Source organism: Ipomoea triloba, chromosome 4 (assembly GCF_003576645.1).
Source record: "Ipomoea triloba cultivar NCNSP0323 chromosome 4, ASM357664v1".
NCBI lineage: Eukaryota > Viridiplantae > Streptophyta > Magnoliopsida > Solanales > Convolvulaceae > Ipomoea > Ipomoea triloba.
In genome coordinates this window covers 35,825,626-35,846,233 of record NC_044919.1, presented here as the reverse complement: position 1 = coordinate 35,846,233, position 20,608 = coordinate 35,825,626, and the positions used below count along the sequence as shown (strand labels likewise).

The 20,608-nt window shown below is 36.5% G+C and overlaps 2 protein-coding genes and 1 non-coding gene across 5 annotated transcripts; 2 read left to right on the top strand and 1 right to left on the bottom strand.

The window, feature by feature from the left end:
- Positions 1-2,246: 2,246 nt before the first annotated feature.
- Positions 2,247-2,319, top strand: TRNAA-AGC. The gene has a single exon. It is a non-coding gene; the product is annotated as a tRNA-Ala (tRNA).
- Positions 2,320-4,696: 2,377 nt separating this feature from the next.
- Positions 4,697-7,538, top strand: LOC116015473 (methyltransferase N6AMT1). Of its 3 annotated transcripts, none has more exons than XM_031255548.1 (3): positions 4,697-4,826; positions 5,167-5,968; positions 7,417-7,538. In XM_031255548.1, exon 2 carries the CDS (start codon positions 5,178-5,180, stop codon positions 5,949-5,951), a length of 774 nt encoding a protein of 257 aa, XP_031111408.1. In that variant the 5' UTR covers positions 4,697-4,826; positions 5,167-5,177; the 3' UTR covers positions 5,952-5,968; positions 7,417-7,538. The 3 variants fall into 3 exon arrangements, with proteins under 3 accessions (XP_031111408.1, XP_031111409.1, XP_031111407.1); XM_031255549.1 differs by lacking the exon at positions 7,417-7,538 and adding an exon at positions 6,085-6,362; XM_031255547.1 differs by lacking the exon at positions 7,417-7,538 and having other exon boundaries at positions 5,167-6,362.
- A 4,658-nt stretch (positions 7,539-12,196) lies between these two features.
- On the bottom strand, positions 12,197-13,828 carry LOC116014937 (serine/threonine-protein kinase UCNL). The gene has a single exon (XM_031254907.1). It carries the CDS (start codon positions 13,784-13,786, stop codon positions 12,545-12,547), a length of 1,242 nt encoding a protein of 413 aa, XP_031110767.1. The 5' UTR covers positions 13,787-13,828; the 3' UTR covers positions 12,197-12,544.
- Between the last annotated feature and the right edge of the window lie 6,780 nt (positions 13,829-20,608).

Here is a 20,608-nt window from a genome sequence, read left to right as displayed (position 1 = left end):
CCGCCAAATTGAACCCTAAGTAGGTCATTGTTTGGATTAAATTGAAACCATAACCGCCAAATTGACCCCTAAGTAGGTCATTGTTTGGATTAAATCGTGATAGTCCCAAAGCATGAAACCAGTTGTAGATTGGTTGTAGATTGGTGAACCTTAAAATGAAACCATAACCGCCACCAAATTGACCCCTAAGTAGGTCATCATTGTTTGGATTAAATCGTGATGTGGCTTTTAACCACGTGGTCGTGGGTTCGAACCTCACAGACGGCGGGTTTTGGAGGTTACGTTAATCTGCATGGCCGTTGGCCCTGACTTCGTTATCGTGATAGTCCCAAAGCATGAAACCAGTTGTGACTTCGTTATCGTGATAGTCCCAAAGCATGAAACCAGTTGTAGATTGGTGAACCTTAAGATGAAACTATAGCCGCCAAATTGAACCCTAAGTAGGTCATTGTTTGGATTAAATTGAAACCATAACCGCCAAATTGACCCCTAAGTAGGTCATTGTTTGGATTAAATCGTGATAGTCCCAAAGCATGAAACCAGTTGTAGATTGGTGAACCTTAAAATGAAACCATAACCGCCAAATTGACCCCTAAGTAGGTCATCATTGTTTAGATTAAATCGTGATAGTCCCAAAGCATGAAACCAGACCTACGAGAGTCTATGACTTCGTTCTCCTTCAATCATTGTTTGGATTAAATCGTGATAATCCCAAAGCATGAAACCAGACCTACGAGAGTCTATGACTTCATTCTCCTTCAATCATTGTTTGGATTAAATCGTGATAGTCCCAAAGCATGAAACCACAATCATTGTTTGGATTAAATCGTGTGACTTCGTTCTCCGGAGATTGGTGAACCTTAAAATGAAACCATAACCGCTGGTGAACCTTAAAATGAAACCATAACCGCCAAATTGACCCCCCCCCCCCTAAGTAAATTGGTGTAGTTAGATTTGGATTGAGCTCTTAATAACTCAATGTTAGTTCTAGTTGTGAGCTTAGTGATTTATGTGGACTCTTATATAATTTGGGTCCAATTATGCAAAAGGTACATGAATAAGATGTTGTCACTATGAGAATAGAACAATACCATACTCACACCTCTCACTAGTCTAACTTTGCTTTGAGTAAAGGGAGTTGGAAGGAGACTTAAACGCAATGCGTTTGATAAATTGCTTTAACTAGTTTAAGTCACCGTACCATTAGGATAGGGCTTACAGTTAATTGAGAGTCCAATGTCCACATTGGCCATTAGTAATGTATCTCTAGTTCCCTTGTTGAGACATTACATAATCTCTATCATCAAGAAGTAGAAGAGGATCGGAGATGGGGAGATGGCTTCACCATCAAAGGTTGAACACCACAAAGGAGATCCGCCGGCCTGATGCACCAAGGAGGGCAAACTTTGGGCCTCGAGACCGGTCATAACAAAGAGACTATAAAGACTTTGAGGCTCTTCCTCCTACAAGAGAGGAGGATCAACGGAAGAGGCCACAATGACGACAAACACACAATGAGGACCAAGAGGAGGAATATGGAGATCCTAGACCCCAGAGAGGGTATACTCGTGAGCAAGATCCACCTTATTATAGGTTAGGAACCCTTTCCAACTTGTGTATTTTAAACGTACAATTCAAAGCATGAGTGTTGTTCCAAATCAAAATTACATTAATGTCTAGCTAGATGCATATGTCTAATGTTGAAAACGTACTTTTGTCCAATAATGTTTTTATTATATTCTTGATGCAAAGCTCAACCATCAGTATCTCGTTGTCCTCCGATCCCATGCTAATAATGCAAGTGGATCATAATCAGGGGAGAGGGCGATGGCCGTGTATTGTTTATAACTTATAGCATTGATCATATCATGACAAAATTCTCTCAAGCCACATTGAGAGGCAAGTGAAAGATTGTCACTCTTATACAAGGCTTGTACTCAATAACAAAGGTTGATTGTGTGCATGTTGCACTTAAAATCTTTTTAGCGATGATGGATATCCAACTTAGGAGGAGGAAAATCAATAATTCATCAAGAATTGTTGCTCAACTATATATACCATGACAACAATAAAAAAAACAAACGGCCTTGTAATCATCAAGGTCAGTGTCCAAACCTAATTGACCTGCATGTAATAGTCTAGAGTTATTATCCTTGGAAGAAGTCTGAAAGCTCTTGTTGCATGGTTTTATAAACCAAATTGAGCTATATTAGATAATATTCTAAACTTAAATACAAAAAACAAATGGGGATGTAGCTCAGATGGTAGAGCGCTCGCTTAGCATGCGAGAGGTACGGGGATCGATACCCCGCATCTCCATCCATGTTTTTAAATATTTTTGTCTGCCACAATTCTGTGATACGCTGATAAAACGACCCTTCTGGCCTTCTGATTCCAGTGAAACTGTCCCAAGTTTCACATCCAATCCAGCATAGCAACCAAATAAAATACAGAAGAATGGTTTTCACTTTTTAAGGAATTAATTCGCAATTCCAAAGAGACCTCTGGATGAATATGAAAAGCAAGGAGAATAATAATATAAAGTATGGTATGAGAGTATATTGAAAGATGAAGAAAGTAGCTAGATCAGAGTATATTTTTAAGCAGCTTTTACTTATGTAATCTTGAGTAGATAGAGTTGAAAGGCGAAAGGGAAGTCTTCAATTCATTAGTGTTCTTTAATGATATGATTATTTGTTATCACTGTACCAGATCAGAACTCATTGGCAGATGGCAGTATATTTGAGGGATTACATTTTTAAAGTTATTTTCTTGTTGGGAGAGTGATGCAAATTTAAATATATTTTTATAGGCAAAAGTATCTTTTTAGTTTTCTATATTCCTAAATTATAATATTATTCAAGTCCCATTTTATGTGCTGTTTTGGTTAACAAGTTAAAGTTGAAGTAAATTATTTACAAATTAATTTGTTATAATATTAAGTTTAGTATTGAAATATAAAATTAAGATGTGTATTTAGAAATTGCATTGAAATTAGTATTAAATGTTAACAATTAAATTTAAATATAATAAGAAAATTTAAAAAAAAAAGAGTAAATTTTAAAAGATACTGTATGTTTAATCAATTAAATAGTAAACACACATAAAATGGTACTAATAATGTTGATGGATTTTAATAACCCGGGTGGTCCGAATTACAAAACCCGATTAAATAAATGGGGGTATGACAAGCTAATGAATCGTAAGTATACCGCGGGGGTAAAATATATATTAAATTGTATAACGCTATTACAAAGGTAAGCAATGTAATAACAAGACAAGTGTGTTGGAAAGTAAGTGAGTATGTCCTGATCAGACAACCAACGAGCTTTTATATCAGCCCTAGGCGTAACTGATCCGGAAAAGACGCAGGGAAGCGCGCCTAACGCCCGGGCCGTAACCGCCGCCGCGAGACTCGGGCAACGTGCGGACCGCCGAGCCCGGACGCTCAGCCGGGCTGAGCGTGCTGCGGACCGCGCTCAGCCGGGCTGAGCGTGTTGCGGAACACGCTCAGCCTGGCTGAGCGTGCTGCGGGCTGAGCGTGCCGCAGATCACGCTCAGCATGGCTGAGCGCGTTGCGGACGCTCAGCGAGGCTGAGCGTGCCGCGGACGCTCAGCTGGGCTGAGCGTTGCGGACGCTCAGCGAGGCTGAGCGTGCCGAGGACGCTCAGCCGGGCTGAGCGTGCCGCGAGCCACGCTCGGCCGCGGCTGACCGTGGCTAGCCCGCCACGTGGCCGCCTCCGGGTCGTACTTGCCCCGGTTCCTTCTTGCCCGGCTCTTGCTCCGCACCCGGTCCTAATTATTCCATCAAATGTATTAGATATTTTGGAGTACTAAATAAAATAATACGAATAATAATAAAGTGATTTTTAAATTTGGAGAAAGTCTATTGTTTTTTTAGGTTAAAAATATTTGAGAAAGTAAAAATATGGAGTGCTATTTTATAAAGAATCATGAGTATATAAAAATGTCATTTTTATTTTTATAAAATTTAATTAGAAGTCCAAATTTAAAGGGATAAAATCATAAAGAGTGTTTTCCACTTTTGGTTCTATGACTTTAGTGTCTCCGTCAATTTAGGTACACGATTTTCATTCCTGACATAAGTAGTGCTTGACTTTGATTTTTCTGCCACTTTTAGTCATTGACTTTGATTTTTTTTCCACTTTTAGTCCTTTCGACCATGTGAGTGACAACTTTTAATTGAAATTAACAAACTATTGTGCCATTAACGATAAAAGTGTCTTTTGATAAAGTCCTAAATATATTTATAAATAAAATCAGAGAAAAAATATGAAAAAGAAACGTTATTTGCTTGTTCTGCTTCGCTTTTTAAGCGACAACTTTTAATCGGAATCAACAAACTGTTGTACCATTAAAGATAAAATTATCTTTTGATAAATCCCTAAATACATTAAACGTTATTTACCCTTAATGGCACAACAATTTGTTGATTTTGATTAAATGTTGTTGCTCACATTGCCGAAAGGACTAAAAGTGGAAAAAAAAAATCTAAGTTATGGACTAAAAGTGGCAAAAAAATTAAAGTCAAGCACTACTTATGTCAGGAATGAAAGTCGTGTACCTAACAAAAACACTAAAGTCATAGGACCAAAAGTGGAAAAAACTCAAATCATAAAATAGAATTGTAAAAATGGAACCCTAAACCCAAAATCACAATTAGACTTTCCCTCACCCTTGACCCTATCCTCTGTTTCTCCGATATCGATTGTTCCGTGGTACATCGCAGGCGGCCTTGTTGAATTCTGCCATGCCCATTGCTCCTTTTTATTCAAAATAGTCGCAGGCCCGGTTAGGATCTACAGGTACGTACTGTTCTTCTTCTTCCTTTCATTTTCAAGTGTTTTTCTGTCAAAGTTTTCCACTTCAAAATTGGCTTTTTTTTGTAGTCTTTCGGATTCAATTACTTAAATCTGAAAAAAAAAAAAAAAACTTGACAAATGTGGATGCAATTTTTAGTTGACTATGTTAATTTGCTAATACAATATACCTAGTTTGCGTTGCCTATCGAGGAATGAATCCCTGTGAAATGTGAATGAATTAATTGGGATGTTTGGAGCAGTCAGTATATCTTTGTTGTACAGATTGCAATCTGTTTATCACTCAATGCCTTATAAATTTGTAATCTTTGATGTACTTGTGCAGAAGTTGATTAAATGATTTCCAGAATTGCCAAGATTAATCTTGTCAGTTCACATCCTGAAGTATATGAACCGTGTGATGATTCATTTGCATTGGTAGATGCATTACTGGCTGATCGGACTAACTTGGTAGATCACCAACCCGCGTTTTGTATGGAAGTTGGATGTGGTAGCGGATACGTTATTACTTCCCTAGCACTCATGCTTGGGCATGAAGTGCCCGAGGCCTATTATATTGCAACAGACATCAATCCTCATGCAGTTATGGTGACTCGTGAGACAGCGGCAGCACATGGTGTTGATGTTGAGCTGGTTAATACTGATATTGCGTCAGGAATGGAGGCACGGCTGGCTGGGTTAGTGGATGTGATGGTTGTGAACCCGCCTTATGTTCCAACGCCTGAAGAGGAGGTTGGTTGTGAAGGAATCACCTCCGCTTGGGCTGGTGGGGAAAATGGTCGAACTGTGATCGATAAGATTTTGCCTGTTGCTGACGAGCTTCTGTCTGAGAGGGGCTGGTTGTATCTGCTCACACTTGCTGCTAATAACCCATCGGAAATATGCCTTCAAATGAGAAAGAAGGGTTATGCGTCAAGAGTTATTCTTCAGAGATCCACCGAAGAGGAGAGCCTTCATGTAATCAAATTTTGGCGAGATGCTAGCAGCCAGTTGGAGGCAAAAGAATATAGTTTAATGGTGAGGAATGGTCAAGAAAAAGTCAATAAACCAGTGCCTTTGCAATTTTCTGAACTGTCATCTAGGGAAACTAGCAGCTGCAATGCACTCTAACAAGCAATGGTTTTAAGGTAGATTAAAAAACTTCTCTTTTGATTAATGATGGTATAAGTTTCTCTCTAACCTGTACATCGACATGTGACATAAGTTTGTAAGAATGTTTCTTTCGAATTTTGATACTATTCAGGCTTGGTTTTAGTTTTAGAATCTGGTCAGTCAAGCAGGATTGATGGTTCCCTTTGTTCATTGATGCCTCTTTCAGAAAATGCAACCGTGTTGCTATCTTGCATGAGTACAATTTACTTAAAGCTATGGTGCTTAGAGATGTTCCATGTAGTGCTTTATGCCTTGTTTTGTACCATTAGTTTCTTATACCTATCTAGGAGGCAATTCTATTGTGCAATTGAACAGTGTAAAGGTTTGGAATGGAACTTTAGTCTGCCATGTAGTGCAATATTTGGTCTATCTTCCCTGTGCACTTGTCATTTTCACTTTCGCTATAGGGTTGACATGAGATGATGCGTAGAATAGGATAAATAATTATATGACATGTGAAAAGAATGTATTTACTTTATAACAACCGAAGAGTTTAGTATTGGAAAAGAAAATTCTCTCAGAAGTCTGGGAAATAAAAGGTTGTAGCATATAGGAAATATGAGATCATTCTATTGTTACCTTATATATATGAATTTTTGAATTTTTTGCTTAGTAGGAGTATGCAAGGTGGGAAAATGGAAAACATAGGTGAAAAGTATTAAAATATGTTCTTCCAACACTCTGAAGAGCTGAATAATATAGAGACATATAATGTGATGGACACTGGTTTCAATAGTTGTATGAAAAGAGCGCTCCTAATATATTCAAGATGCCTGAGGTTGGGTCAGACGAAATCCATATTGGTTGGTCCCACCACCGCTAGAGAATAAGACTACATGTCATTATTAGATAAGCTGAGTCCTAAGCAAATTTAACACTCTGATCTCTCTATTGTGTCTGTCTTGTGCAAATTTAAGATTTTTAAAATTGAATGGAGTCTAGCCAGGTCCGAGTTATTGTTATTAACTAACCTTTTAAGTAACTCGATATTTTACAGAGGATGTGATTTTCTGTCACTAAGGAGAGTTTAAAAGTTAGAACTCTATTAGAAAGCTGAAATTGTGTGGTTACTAGATGTTAAGGAGCTATTTTAGCTTGTGCCTTTTGATAAATTTCTGTGGTTAAACTTGTGCTACTACTCATAGCAATGCTTAGCATACAGCAAGAGTAGATTGCATTTCAACACTTACTAAGTTACCAGAGATGATGTTTTTGCCAACATTAATTTTATTTTGTTCCGAGTAGCAAGTGGTTTGACAAAGAAGTGCATGGATTGTTTTAAGTTTACGCCTTGCACTTTGCAGCACATATTCAGCTCAACTTACTTTCTCCTTTCTCTTTCTCTGGCAAGTTATACTCAAAATTTACCTGAACTTGTGTCATTATGCACACATTATAATTTTGCCTTTATTATGACCAACAGAGAAAGGCTATATAGAAGCCACTTGTAATGGTTCATTTTGTCCTAAATCTTTGCTGGGACTGTGGCTTGGAGGGCCGAGTTCAACATCCTACCATTGAACCGTGGCACTGTGGCTTACCATGGAGAGATGTTGTTAAATGGTTAATGTCCACTTATCACCATGTGTTTTAAGAAGGATATGACAACCAGATAACTAAAGAACTCCATGGTTAAGCATGACCTACTGGGAAGTAAGCATGCTGAGATCTATTAGTTTTGCATCCAATGACTATGTCAAGTGCTTGTGTGAATTATACTTGTTCAACATGTAGTCTGTACTATTGTAATTTCTTGCAGCAAGGAAAGGGATAACTCATCTGAAAGCCAGGGGTAGAAGAAGCCCATGAATGTGATTTATCACGAGAACAAACGCAGCATGGCATGTGACAGCAGCTTTCAGCAGGCGAGAAATTCATGAAATATGGCCATCATGGAGTCATTGTGGTGTGCAAGATGGATAGCATTAACAGGAGTGAGACCAAGGGTGGATGGGAAAGAAAAGGACCAAACACAAGAAGAGAAAACAGCCAAATCCTAAGAGAAATATTGTGATGAATGGTCATTTTGGTTGTTTGTAGAAATGGGAGATGTGAAGACCCATGAAGAAGTTTCTTATTGCCTTTTATGGGGGCCAAGGACCCTCTGTATTTGGCTTTTGCAAATTGAGGGGACAGAGCTTATGATAAGGAAATGGTACAGCCCAATATCATAGGGGTGCAAGACATAGGCTGCGTTGGGATTGTGAAAAAAAAAAAGAAAAACGCCTTGAGATTGAACCTAAGCAAAGTCACGAGCAAATTACAATACAAGACAAAATCGGTGGTCATATCTTTTATCATTTCAAATGGGTGGTCACAAGACCGATTAAGACATTTAAGTATAATTATAAGGTAGCTAAAAATTCACCAAGCCTCTTCATTTTGAACTCAAGTTTACATACAAGACAAAATGGTGAAAACTAAGAGAGTTTATTTATTTCCAGATGACGAGAAAGTGTCACTAATGATGGACTCAACAATAATACTAAAAAAAAGTGAAGAATCTTATATTATTAACAAAAAGGAAAATAATAAAAGAGAGTAATAATGGGAAATCAAAATTGAGTGATGTGGAGTACGGATTGGTTTGATAAATATAGATGGAGCATTAAGGAAGGGAAGCTAATATAGTAGTGAACATCACATGCAACGTTGTTTATGCGTACGTACGAGGTAATGGCAATCATGTTATATGCACATGTACAATACAATGATGTTGTAACATATGTATGTATGGTATCTATGGATCTTTTTAATGTTTAAAATATTAGATTTGATGAATCTTGGAATTGTTTGTTTATGATGGTTTTGTTCTCGAGATTTTGAAATTAACAATAAAACTATTTAAGTATTATGCTTGGTATGAGAAATTAAAGATAATATGCCTAGTTAAATGAATTATGGCTTAGTTTTGCAAGCTTAATTGAAAATTGAAAAATTAATACTTAAAACTTCAAACTTAATAAGTCAGATAATTGAGATTTAAAGTGTTTGGTAAAGCCAAGAACTTGTGGTCCGGTGTCCCGTTTAAAACTCCCACATGGATGATGGGAGTGGCCTCCTCCTCAGTGGAGGCAACTGTTGACTCATTGTGCTTCAGTAGGTTGAGAAAGTAACTATGAACAGATACTATGCTGAATGCTGATTTTCAAGATATGTTGAGGCTCCTGCTGAATGCTGATTTTCAAGATATGTTGAGGCTCCTAGTTGTTGATGCTAGCGGGGCAAGATTAAGAAGAGTCAGACTATCGTTTATCCCATACAGAAGACGGCGACTGGCTGGTATCATAAGCCACTTATTGTGAATGAGTCGTGCGTTTTGTCTTAAATCTTGCATCCAATGACTATGACTATAGCTTGTATGAATATATACTTGTTCACCGTGTAATCTGTACTACTGTAACTTCTTGCAGCAAGGAAAGGGATAACTCATCAGAAAGCTGGGGATATAGAACCCCATGGACGTGATTTATCACGACAACAAACTCAGCATAGCATGTGGCAGCAGCTTTCAGCAGGTGAAAAATTCGAAAATTTGGTCATCATCATGGAGTCATTATATTGTGGTGAGCTAGCAAGATAGAAAGCATTAACACAAGTGAGACAAAGGGGGGTTATGGAAAAGAAAAGGACCGAACTCAAGAAGGGATCGAAAACAGCCAAATTGTTGCAGAAACATTGTGAGGAATGGCCAATTTGGTTGTTTGTAGAAGAGGGAGACGTGAAGATCAATGAAGAAGTTTCTTATTGCCTTTTATGGGGGGCAAGGACCCTGCGTATTTGGCTTTTGCAAATTGGGGGGACCAAAGTTATGATAAGGAAATGCTACAAGCCAAGATTATAGGGGTGCAAGACAAAGGTAGCGTTTGGATTGTGGAAAAATTAACCTAAAGATGGGACCTAAGCAAAAGTCACGAGCAAAGTATCATCCAAATTAACTTAAATTATGCCGACAAACTATATATATATATATAAAGTTTAAATGAGAACCTATACTTACATGTGAACCTGAGAACCAATGTGGGTTCTTTATCTATATTAGTAGATCATGCAGATCATCTGCAACACAATGCACTGCACACACATGACACATTGTACACCGCGTCTTGGGATGACTTTTTTCGTGCACCATATTCTAAGCTACTTGGATACTACCATTCCCAACTTCTCTTTCTTCCCCTTTTAGAAAGTGATGACAATGTTGGACATTTAAATCCTAAGAAATACAAGAAAGTGTGTATTAATGAAAATCATAATCAAACAGCTGTGATTTCATAATACTTATATTAGATTGAGAAAAAATAAATGGAATTATGTTTTTAAAAAAAGAATATTTTGATTGCTTGCTATAGTGGTCTTCTTTAATAATTAGTTTGAAGAGAGGTTTGGAAGCTTTGGAAAAGAGTTACAACAAACCCTCAACCTCATGTTGTTGGCCTAGCTTTAAGGTTTTTCTCGATATATGGTTTTGTACTTTCTTAATTAATGGTTACCTCATTGTTACGTTGCAGCGCAGCTAAGACAATAGGGAGTAAGACCATTGGGGAGAATATATCTCAAGAAGAATATGTCTCATATTACTATAGATAGAAGTTAGTGTCAAAATATAAGACTTAACTTAAATCTATTTTTATGAACTGCTTCTGTAGTGTACTTAGAAACTAAATTCATATACTACTTTTGTAATTTAATGACATATCTATGACTCTTCCAAATGGAAGGTCACAAATTCAAATCACAATGGAGTAACTCTTTGTGTCAGCAGTTCATGTGGAAGAAAACAATAGTATGAGAGGGGATGTTGTAAAAAGATGAGTTTTTGTTGTTGGTCCCGTAAATTAAAAGAAACAATAGTAGGAGAGGGTATGTTGTAAAAAGATGAGTTTTTATTGGTCCCGTAAATTAAAAGAGAGTGTGTGTGGCAGGATGGTTGCACCCACGTTTTAATGTTTTTTTTTTTTTGTTTTCTTTTTCTCTCTATTTTTTTTCTTCCGCCTCTCTTTCACCTGACAAAAAACCTGACAAGAAATTATATACTATTGCATCATATGATTATCTGCAACAGATAAGAGGAAGACAAGACAACTGCTTTTGGTATGAAACAGTATCTTCCTAACTGTTTGGCCCTACATCCCATCTTTCAGTTTACTTAATTCTTTTTTCACAGCTTATGATACTTATTAGCTTGTTTAGACTTGCAGTCATTCACTGCATCATCTTTATGGTTTACAGCACAAAAAAGAATGGCAGATTCCCCAAAATGAAAGTAGTGGGTGTAGCATGCATATATACTAGCACAGCATCTATCGTTACCAGCGGACCACATTCATCCAACTTTCAAATCACATTCCTCAAATCTTCAAAGCATATTCACCCTATCTTGCTTTAATTTGTGTCGCATTCTTTATATATAGATTTTGGAATAGGTTGATTTTAGCTCATATCACGTTCACTACAATTCCATGTCGCTTTCACCATCATCTCAAACCATAAGAAGATTGGATGATCGATGACGGTAAAAATGTTACCAGTGTAAGAAAACAGAACCTCCCTCCTTGTTAATGGATTCGGCTTTTATACTGTAGAATAGTAACGGCTACAATATAATAATGGACACCAATGGCCTCCTAATATAATAATGGGCACCAATGGCCTCCTAATAAGTGTAACGGCTCCTCTTAAGTGCCCGGCAACAACTCCTTTGTTGTGTGCTCCTTCGTAACGGTTCTTTGATGAGGCAAACCCTAAGAACCGTTACCTCTTCTTATGTGACGCCTATAGCTTTAATGAGTTAGACGTACCGAGTCGGATCCATTACCCCCAATTATCCTGCATGTCAATCGAATTTGCACCTTATGCGCTCCTATATAAGACACTTTAACAAAAGAAGAAAATCATCATATATATTATTAGAATAACATTAGTTACTCAAACTCAATGATATGTTGATAAGATTAAAATCATCATATATATTATCTTGCAAGTTCACTTTTCATTATTTCCCGATTGTGAATTCAACTTTTCTTTTTTTGAATAAGAATTGAACTTTGTTTAGATTGATCAATTGCTTCCCCCCAAAGGAAATGAAGGAAGAAAATGTTGGTTAGTTGAATCAATAATCAAAGGAATTTCACTATTCATGTCACTAAGAATTACAAGCAAGATTTAAGGAAAAGCAAAATTCCTTTCTTCAAAAATAAACATAATTAAAAATTGATACATTCATTTTGTCCAAAACCGTAAATATCAAGAGAACCAAAATCTCATTTTTAGCCTCCACTCAAGGAACTTTATTCCCTCCACACTCAGCCAATTGTTGATCACGCGCCACCGCAGGCGCGTAGGTACACCCATATTTGATTAATCTAATTAAAAACAGTTTAAGAATACATTATGACTACTTAATCATTATGTTTCTATAATCGCTAACAGCAATTCTTAAATAACGCCGTTTATCAAGTCCTACAATTATTTTATTTACATTAATCTACTTTTTTTAAAAAAAATAGAAAATAACATTAATTAATGATCCAATACTCTTTACACGTGAGTTAGAACTCCGTTAGCGAAACGTTATGTCTTTGCTCATCCAGTGACGGCGACCATAACGGCGACGACGGAGCCTTCAATTTGTCGAAGTATTCCCGGATGTCAATCCCGCCTTTCTTCACTTCCTCCGTGAGTTCCGTCTCGTCTTTTGACGGCAGAAACGGTGGCCGTACAACTTCCGTCAGCAAATCCCACCTCAGCCCACGGAAGAACTCGTGCTCCTTGATCTCGGACGCGCCTCTCCGGTAACCCAACCGGCGCGTGGGGTCCTTCTCGAGCAACTTTCCGATCAAGTCCGTTAAGGCGTTTGGCTTTCCCATGAACTCCGGCTGCATCATCAGGATTCTCTTAAACGTATCCTTTCTGTTCTTTCCCCGGAACGGAGTTTTTCCGTACAGCATTTCGTAGCAGAGAACTCCGAGAGCCCACCAGTCGACGGAGAACTCGTGGCCGTCGCCTCTTACAACTTCCGGCGAGACGTACTCCTCGGTGCCGACGAAGGAATTGGAGCGCTCGTAAAATGATCCGGGGTTCCTTCTACTCACCGGCGAAACGCGTGCGCTCTTTGCTTTCCTTAATCCTTTCTGGTTCGTAACGCTCTTCTTTTTTCTAGGACAAACGAAGCGGGTGAAGGTTCTAGAAGGTACGAAATCCGTTTCAGGATCCGAACAGACCGGGAGGGGGTCGACCGTTTTTTTCGGAGTTAAGCTTCTGGAAAGATCGAAATCCGTTAGGGTGACGTGGCCAGACTGTTGAATGAGGATATTTTCCGGCTTCAAATCACGATAAACAATGCCGAGCCCGTGAAGGTGCTCGAGGGCGAGGATGATTTCGGCGAGGTAGAAGCGGATGACGGCGGGGGAGAAAACGCTGTCGTTCTGACGGTGGCGGAGGACGTTGAGGTCGCCGCCGGGACAGTAGGGCACCGCCCAGCAGAGAATGTCGGCGGTTTCGGAGGATCCGAGGAGAGAGGGGAGGAAAGGGTGGAGCGGGTCGTGGAGGCGGAAGCGGGAGAGGACGGAGATTTCCCAGCGGGCACGGCGGTCGGCGTCGGCGGCGAAAGAGAGGGACTTGTCGACGACCTTGAGGGCGAAAGGGGAGAGAGCGGAGGGGTCAGTTGAAGCATGATGGGCGAGGAAGACAGTTCCCATGGCACCTTTGCCTAGTACTTTGATGGCTCGAAGGTTGTCGAGGTCTAGCTCTGTGGGAGACGAGGTAATATTACTACTGCTACTGTTATCCATTTTTGTCAGCGAGAGAGAAGGAGAAGGAGAAAGAGAAAGAGGGAAAGAATGACAGAGTGTATAGGTAGACGGCGATGTATAAATAGGAATGAATGGTGTGTACGTGCGCACTCAAGCGTTCGTGCGTGTGTGCGCGCCCAGCAACTCAGTATATGTATTTCAAAAATGTAGAGTTCATTCAATTTGTAGACTACTATATACTTTCCAAATGATATGATTTTTCACGGTTGGGTGAAAAGAAAAGAAAACAAATTGATTTCTAACCATTAATTATTGCAACCGGTAAATATGAAAATGTAATATTTAGTTTAGAAAATATGTAATGCTAATTAGAAAAGTGTATTATTTTTAAGAAAAAAATGTATTACTTTTAAATTATAGTGTAATATTTGGGATTGAAAAGTTACTTATGAAAAAAAAATTATAATACTTATGAAAATATAGATTCGTGGGTGTCTTTCTCACCTCCTTGTATTTTTGGTTTCTCCAGCATTTAGTAAGATTTGTGATTCTTATTTTCAAAGAAAGAAAGAAAGATGATCCATGAGACGTCTCATATAAAATTGCCTTGAATGTAAAAATATATGAAACTCTTATAGCAAGTGTTGATTGACATCGTTATTGTAAACTATATCTAATATAATCGTGTATTGTTTCAAATATTATTTGTAATAAATGGCTTTTAATATATGATACAATCATGCATAGTGTTGTAATATTACTATATTAGAAGACATTTCAACAATACCTAGAATAATGATAAATTATTGGACTAAGTACGGTTAGAGTCTATATATTACAAATAATATATGATACAATACATTATTATTGTATTAGACATGATACTTGACACCCGCATGGGTAGCTCAATTGGATGAAACTTGTCCTTAGAGACCAAAGATCAAGTCTTGCTAATGGTAGCGTGGGAGCAACGTAACCTCTCAAAATAGGGTGGGTGATTCCACATTTTGTAACAATGCGTTATAGGATATAGTTTTATTGAGCGTACTTGAACAAGTCTAAATGAACCATTATCTAGAGACTCGACTTGACATAGAATGAATGGACGTTGCTAGAGAAATGCATTTTAATGGCAAATCGATCACCTATCAAGGGCAACCCTATCATCACGGAAGTAAGCTCCTATAGCTACAAGTACACAAATAACACTAGGGAAAGGAATTCGAAACTATACTATTATAAATTGTAATGATAATATAGCAAAACTACTTCACAAATAATACAATTAGTTCTCATTATTTTCTATTATTACCATTAAAATGCTATTGTAAATAGTTGTCTTTAATTGAAATTGAAATCTAACACAAGAATAAAAAAAAATTTTAAAAAAAAAGAATAGAAAAGGATGGGTGAGTAGATGATATAAAGAGTATTATTGGTGAGAAGATTGTATATATGTATAATTAAACTTGCACATACAAGTTGTAAATAAAAGGATGAGGCTTGCATGTTAGGGGTATTTAGTAGGATGAGTTGGCTTGAGGTGCACTTGTTTTTCTTTACAATGACAATGGATTGGGAACACACGTGCGAGGGTAGGCTCACAAGGAGGGAAATTAAATATGTTGTAGAAAATTCATTATTTAATTAATTAACAAAATACAATAGGGAAATTATAGTAGCAAGGGACAAAAAAAAATTGGGTGTACGGCTTATCACATGGCTTTCCATAATCTAAGGGGACGACTGCATTAATATATGCATGAATTCTTGTATATGTGCTTGTTGGCATGATGTTAACCTATCATTCCATTTGTTAACCCAACTTAGGTTGGAAAATTAATTAATTACTTTTTTAATGTCATAAATTGTAGTTTGATTAGTTTTCGAGCAATAATTAGGTGTGTTTTGAGGTGGCATGTGAGTTGCACCCAATGTATTATATGTAAAATTATTGACTATATATAATTTTGTTTCCTTGGAATCATATCATTGTTTGTGTACGCAATATCAAAGTGTGAGAAATAATTAAAGACTTTAAAACACATTGTGAAATGTTTTTTTTTTTGGGGTTACTTTCAAACATAAAGGATGTCGAACTCAAATTTATGTTATATATCATAGGGATTAATCTGTATATTAAAACTTGATAATATAAGTGTATAGTTTATGAATTTCTATGTGTGTTTATTCGGGAAAAAGGTTGAGGGCCGGCATGCGCCGGACCTGCAGACATCATGGTAACTTAACTCCCCTCACCCCGACAGAGCATCTGAGATGATGTAATAAAGATGTTGAGAAATTACTCACACTGTCGCTGGTGATACTCGATCCCTATCTTTCTTTTCAAACTTCAGCCTTGTACTAACTGAGTTGTCCATGCGGACGGGTAGAGTACTCTTTGGCATTGGGCAGGTTTCAATTTCAAGCCTCACATCATCAAATTAGGAGTATTGTGATTTAATTTGGTAGTTATCCACACATATATAAAACCAAAATTGTATTTATAAATTGCACTCGAAATTGTATGGTTGAAATTATTTTACCAACAAAAATTGAATTTAAAAAAAAAAAAAAAACAGTATGGGAAATTGATTGATGTGTACACTATTGTAAACTTTCATGTATCTATAGAAAAAAGAATAAAATAGATAGAGTAGTTTATAAAACAATTTTGGTACGTAGTGTATCAATATACCAACATACCGTACTCATTTCACCGTAAAGTAAAAGTGAGTTTTGGCGATCAGAAGATGTAGTTGAAGGTCTGCAAATATAATCATTAAAAGATTATAAAGTAAAGCTTACAAAGCAATAATAGTTTCAAAGGATATTTTTTATTTAATAATGAAAAAGGTTCAAAAAGTTGCAGAAACTGACATTATGTTCATGCGACAAATTGGTGACAATTTAAGATGGGTTATGTTAACCATAATTTCAACTTTTAATGAAGTGATAATCAAACATTAGGCAATTAATTGGTGTATAACTATAGTTATTAAGATATTGTTATGAAATATAATTCTAATCTTTAATTTGAAAACCAATAATGAATAAGAAACCCTTTCTAAATTATTTGCATCACATTTTAGGTGGTTCTGGTAGATCAAACCTTCATGTTACATTTCACCAACTATAAGCAATGAAAGCAAATATAATGATGTTTAATTTGAGCTCGTTTTCTTGAATTTTTTTTTCTTTTTTGGGTACTTGCATATCGTAAGACGAGACGAAATTAATCAAGTTGAATTTCAGTCAAATTAAACTAGCCCAATTAGAGATCACTTCGGCAAATTATATGGTGCACCTTGGGGTCAACCTCACTTTATAAAGTAGACTATGATACATGTTCATTTTTAGTATATACTTCGTTATGAATATCAATACACATGGCTGTCAAGGCACTATTCTCAAGCCAACCGATTGCGACACGTGTCAGACATGCCGGGAACCCAGTATGTGTCTCCCTTTCTCCGCTACAAATACCGCATTTAATGCTAGAGTGAGGGACTTTTGATCTTTTTACCTACTACTATATAGCTTGAGGCCCTCTTACCTCACGTCTTAACCCGAACTCGAGACTTAGATCAACAAACAGACTATAATTACAAAACATGAAACGATCCCACCTATCAGTTCGTACGCATTTGGGACTTCTTAGTGTATCTATACTATCAATACTAATGTTCATTTTTAATAGATTCATTTATATTTTGATATATGTTTATTTTTAGTGTACTTCATATTTATTTATTTTTTTAGTACATATTGCAAGTAAAAGTGAATAACATACTTGTATCATAGGCCCATATTGTTACATAAACCCTAGCTTATGGTATAAGCATTGAAGATGGCTCTCTTATGACTCAAGTAGTCCATCTTTACCATTTGACTCAACATCTTTCAATATATATATATATATATATATATAGAATTTTTGAAACTATGTACACTACTTATAATGGATTTTATGATTAATGGTACTTGATGTGTCTACATCAATTATACCCTTTTTATTGCTTAAGATAAGATTTTGAGTAAGCCTTGGATCATGTATATATAATATACCAGCTGCAATATATGTTTGATATATGGATCTACATATACACTATGATTATTCTTGTTAGATACTCTGACGATCCACATGTGCAACTACTATACCTACTACACTTCTTGAAATAATCTTTATGATGATGATGAGGCCACAACAATGACACTATATAATTTATAATCCTTAGCAATTTGTTGAAATCTTTTAATCCTTAGCAAATTACTTTGAAATGAAAAGGCATAGGAGAAGTATGTGGTAACATTGTAGTGGAGGGTAATGGAACAGTAAACAGAGAAGAAAATAGTGGAAATTATATATGAAATAAGCAGGGGAAAAAAATGGATGAGGAAAGGGATTGTTTAACAACTGAGGGAAGGAGAAGATGTACATCACGTGTCGCATTGAGCACCAAAGGACATGTACCCAACAACCATGTCCTACTTACCTATGCTGTTGTCGAATTGCCATTTTTTGGACAAGCAAGAACCCCTCACCCATTCACAACCATAGGACATCTATCCCACACCAATATGTTAAGCATTTGTCAAATTAGCAAGTTGCAACTATCTTTAATACGAAATTACGAGATCAATTCTCACAAAAGGTAATCTGAAACTAGGATTTCCGAGTATGACAAGTCGAGGAATTAGTTTGAAACTTAGGGATTCAAAAGTAATAATCCAAAAAAGATTACATATAAAGTTGTAACAATGATTATGCTTAGACGAAGTACGTTAATGAAAATCAATGATATATCTAGCTCACTACAATTCTGTTATTGCACATTTTTTTGTTTGTCAACGATATCTTGTGTTGGCCTACAGCCTTAGCTCAATAACACAGGATATCATGCTAAAACAGTATGTATTTTAGTTTCATTTTATAGATAAAATTTAATGTCTCGTCTATATATATGATTGTATCATAATAAGTTACTGTTAAAATTTTTGTATTTATTAATTAATTGATTGTACATTCATGGCATAAAAATTAAAGAAGCCAGCATGAAGCAACAGTTGATTGGATTTCATTTGTCCTATATCAGATTTGGTGTACACAATATAATGCCAAGGTAATGTATTTTCACCAATTAGGTCACATTTAATTCACCTGGACTGTAAACACCATCAAATTAGCATCTGAATATATCATTGAATCGAGAGATTTTTCATTCAATTGTCCTTTAATTTGCATATGTGATTTGATTGGGAATAAGCAAAAATGATGTAGATCTTTGAGAAATATTTTTATTGCGTTTAGTATTATTTTTGTCATGTTAGAAAATCAACGAATCGTATAACTTATGACATTGCTAAAACTACAGGTTCTCAAATCAGTCCGAGGGTTTGGCTATCTTTGTGTCATTCTAGATTCAATAACCAACATAAATTATATCATTTCATATTGTGATGTGGTAGCCACTAGTTTGATCAATGTCAAGTTTGGCAAGATAATAAGCACATCTCATTTTTCATATGTATATATATATATATATATATATATATATATATATATATATATATATATATATCCTATCAAGAGAAATGATAGATGTAGAATTAGAGTCCCTTATTAGAGCATCTATCAATGGCTATACAGCTAAGAATTGATGGGGAGTATAGTGCATGGCCACTTGCAATGATGTGAGTAATGGGTTTTGGAATGTTGCTATCCTATAAACCTAAGCTTTCTTTCTAATATAGTAGAAACCTATCTATGCATTAATAACATTTGGCTTTTCCATCTCCTGTCTTTTTTTTCTTTGTTACGTTATATTATTACTCAAATTTGGTCATTCCAACCAACTTTGGGGTATGCCCTTTTTTTTCAACCAACCCAAAAAAAATATCCCATAATAGAAAACTCTATGTAAATCAATAATCTGCCACCAATAATACGATTACTTTACTTAGAGATAAAATCGATGACATCTTAATCTAAAGTTATAGATTGGTACTACTCGTTCATACAATTTTAAACATATTAACTTCTTTAGATAAAAGTGGATAAGAATAAAAAAAAAAATTCAAGACTTTACAATATTTGATTGTGTCGCTCTAATATTATCCACCATTAAAAGAATATGTAGCCGTTTAGAGGGTCATTTAAACCCTGAACTCGGGGTAACGCCAGCCAAATTGACTAACGATACAAGCTTATAACCACAAGATCATGACGCGAGTTCAAATACCAGTCTTCTAGCTTGGTTTGAGTGGTTAGTTATATATAGTTAACCTAGGTTGGTTTATCTTCTTGTGGGGTCATCCTTTGCTAACTAAGGTCGCAATGCGATATTTAGGCCGTGTACACCCTTAGATATAGTTAACCTAGGTTGGTTTATCTTCTTGTGGGGTCATCCTTTGCTAACTAAGGTCGCAATGCGATATTTAGGCCGTGCACACCCTTAGATAGTGGTTACAGTTTCTCTCGTCACCCCAAACAACGTCAACTCTCTTTCTACATGTGTCTAATCTAAGTACTACGATCCCTCAAACATTGTTACTTGGTGTTCAATACAAACATCAAAACTATAACATAAAGCATTGTAATCCGGGGTTGACAAGATGCTGGATCAACGTTGTAACCGCGAGATCTTGACTCAACGGAATAATAAGTGGGTGAACTCAATCATGTTTCAAAGCATCCAATACCACGTTGTTAACATAGTTGTTGGTCAAATCCTCATTTTTTGTGGTGGGAACCTCTATGAAAATTTTCAAGTCCAAGATACGATCAATCATTTTCGTTGAATTGTATTTGCCAAAACTTTGTTCTTTTCCCCCACTCCTACGTGTATGCTCATATAATTC

What these genes read in the sequence shown, in the direction of transcription:
- LOC116015473 (XM_031255548.1), top strand. Translation starts at nt 5,178, where the DNA reads ATGATTTCCAGAATTGCCAAGATTAATCTTGTCAGTTCACATCCTGAA.
- LOC116014937 (XM_031254907.1), bottom strand. Translation starts at nt 13,786, where the DNA reads ATGGATAACAGTAGCAGTAGTAATATTACCTCGTCTCCCACAGAGCTA.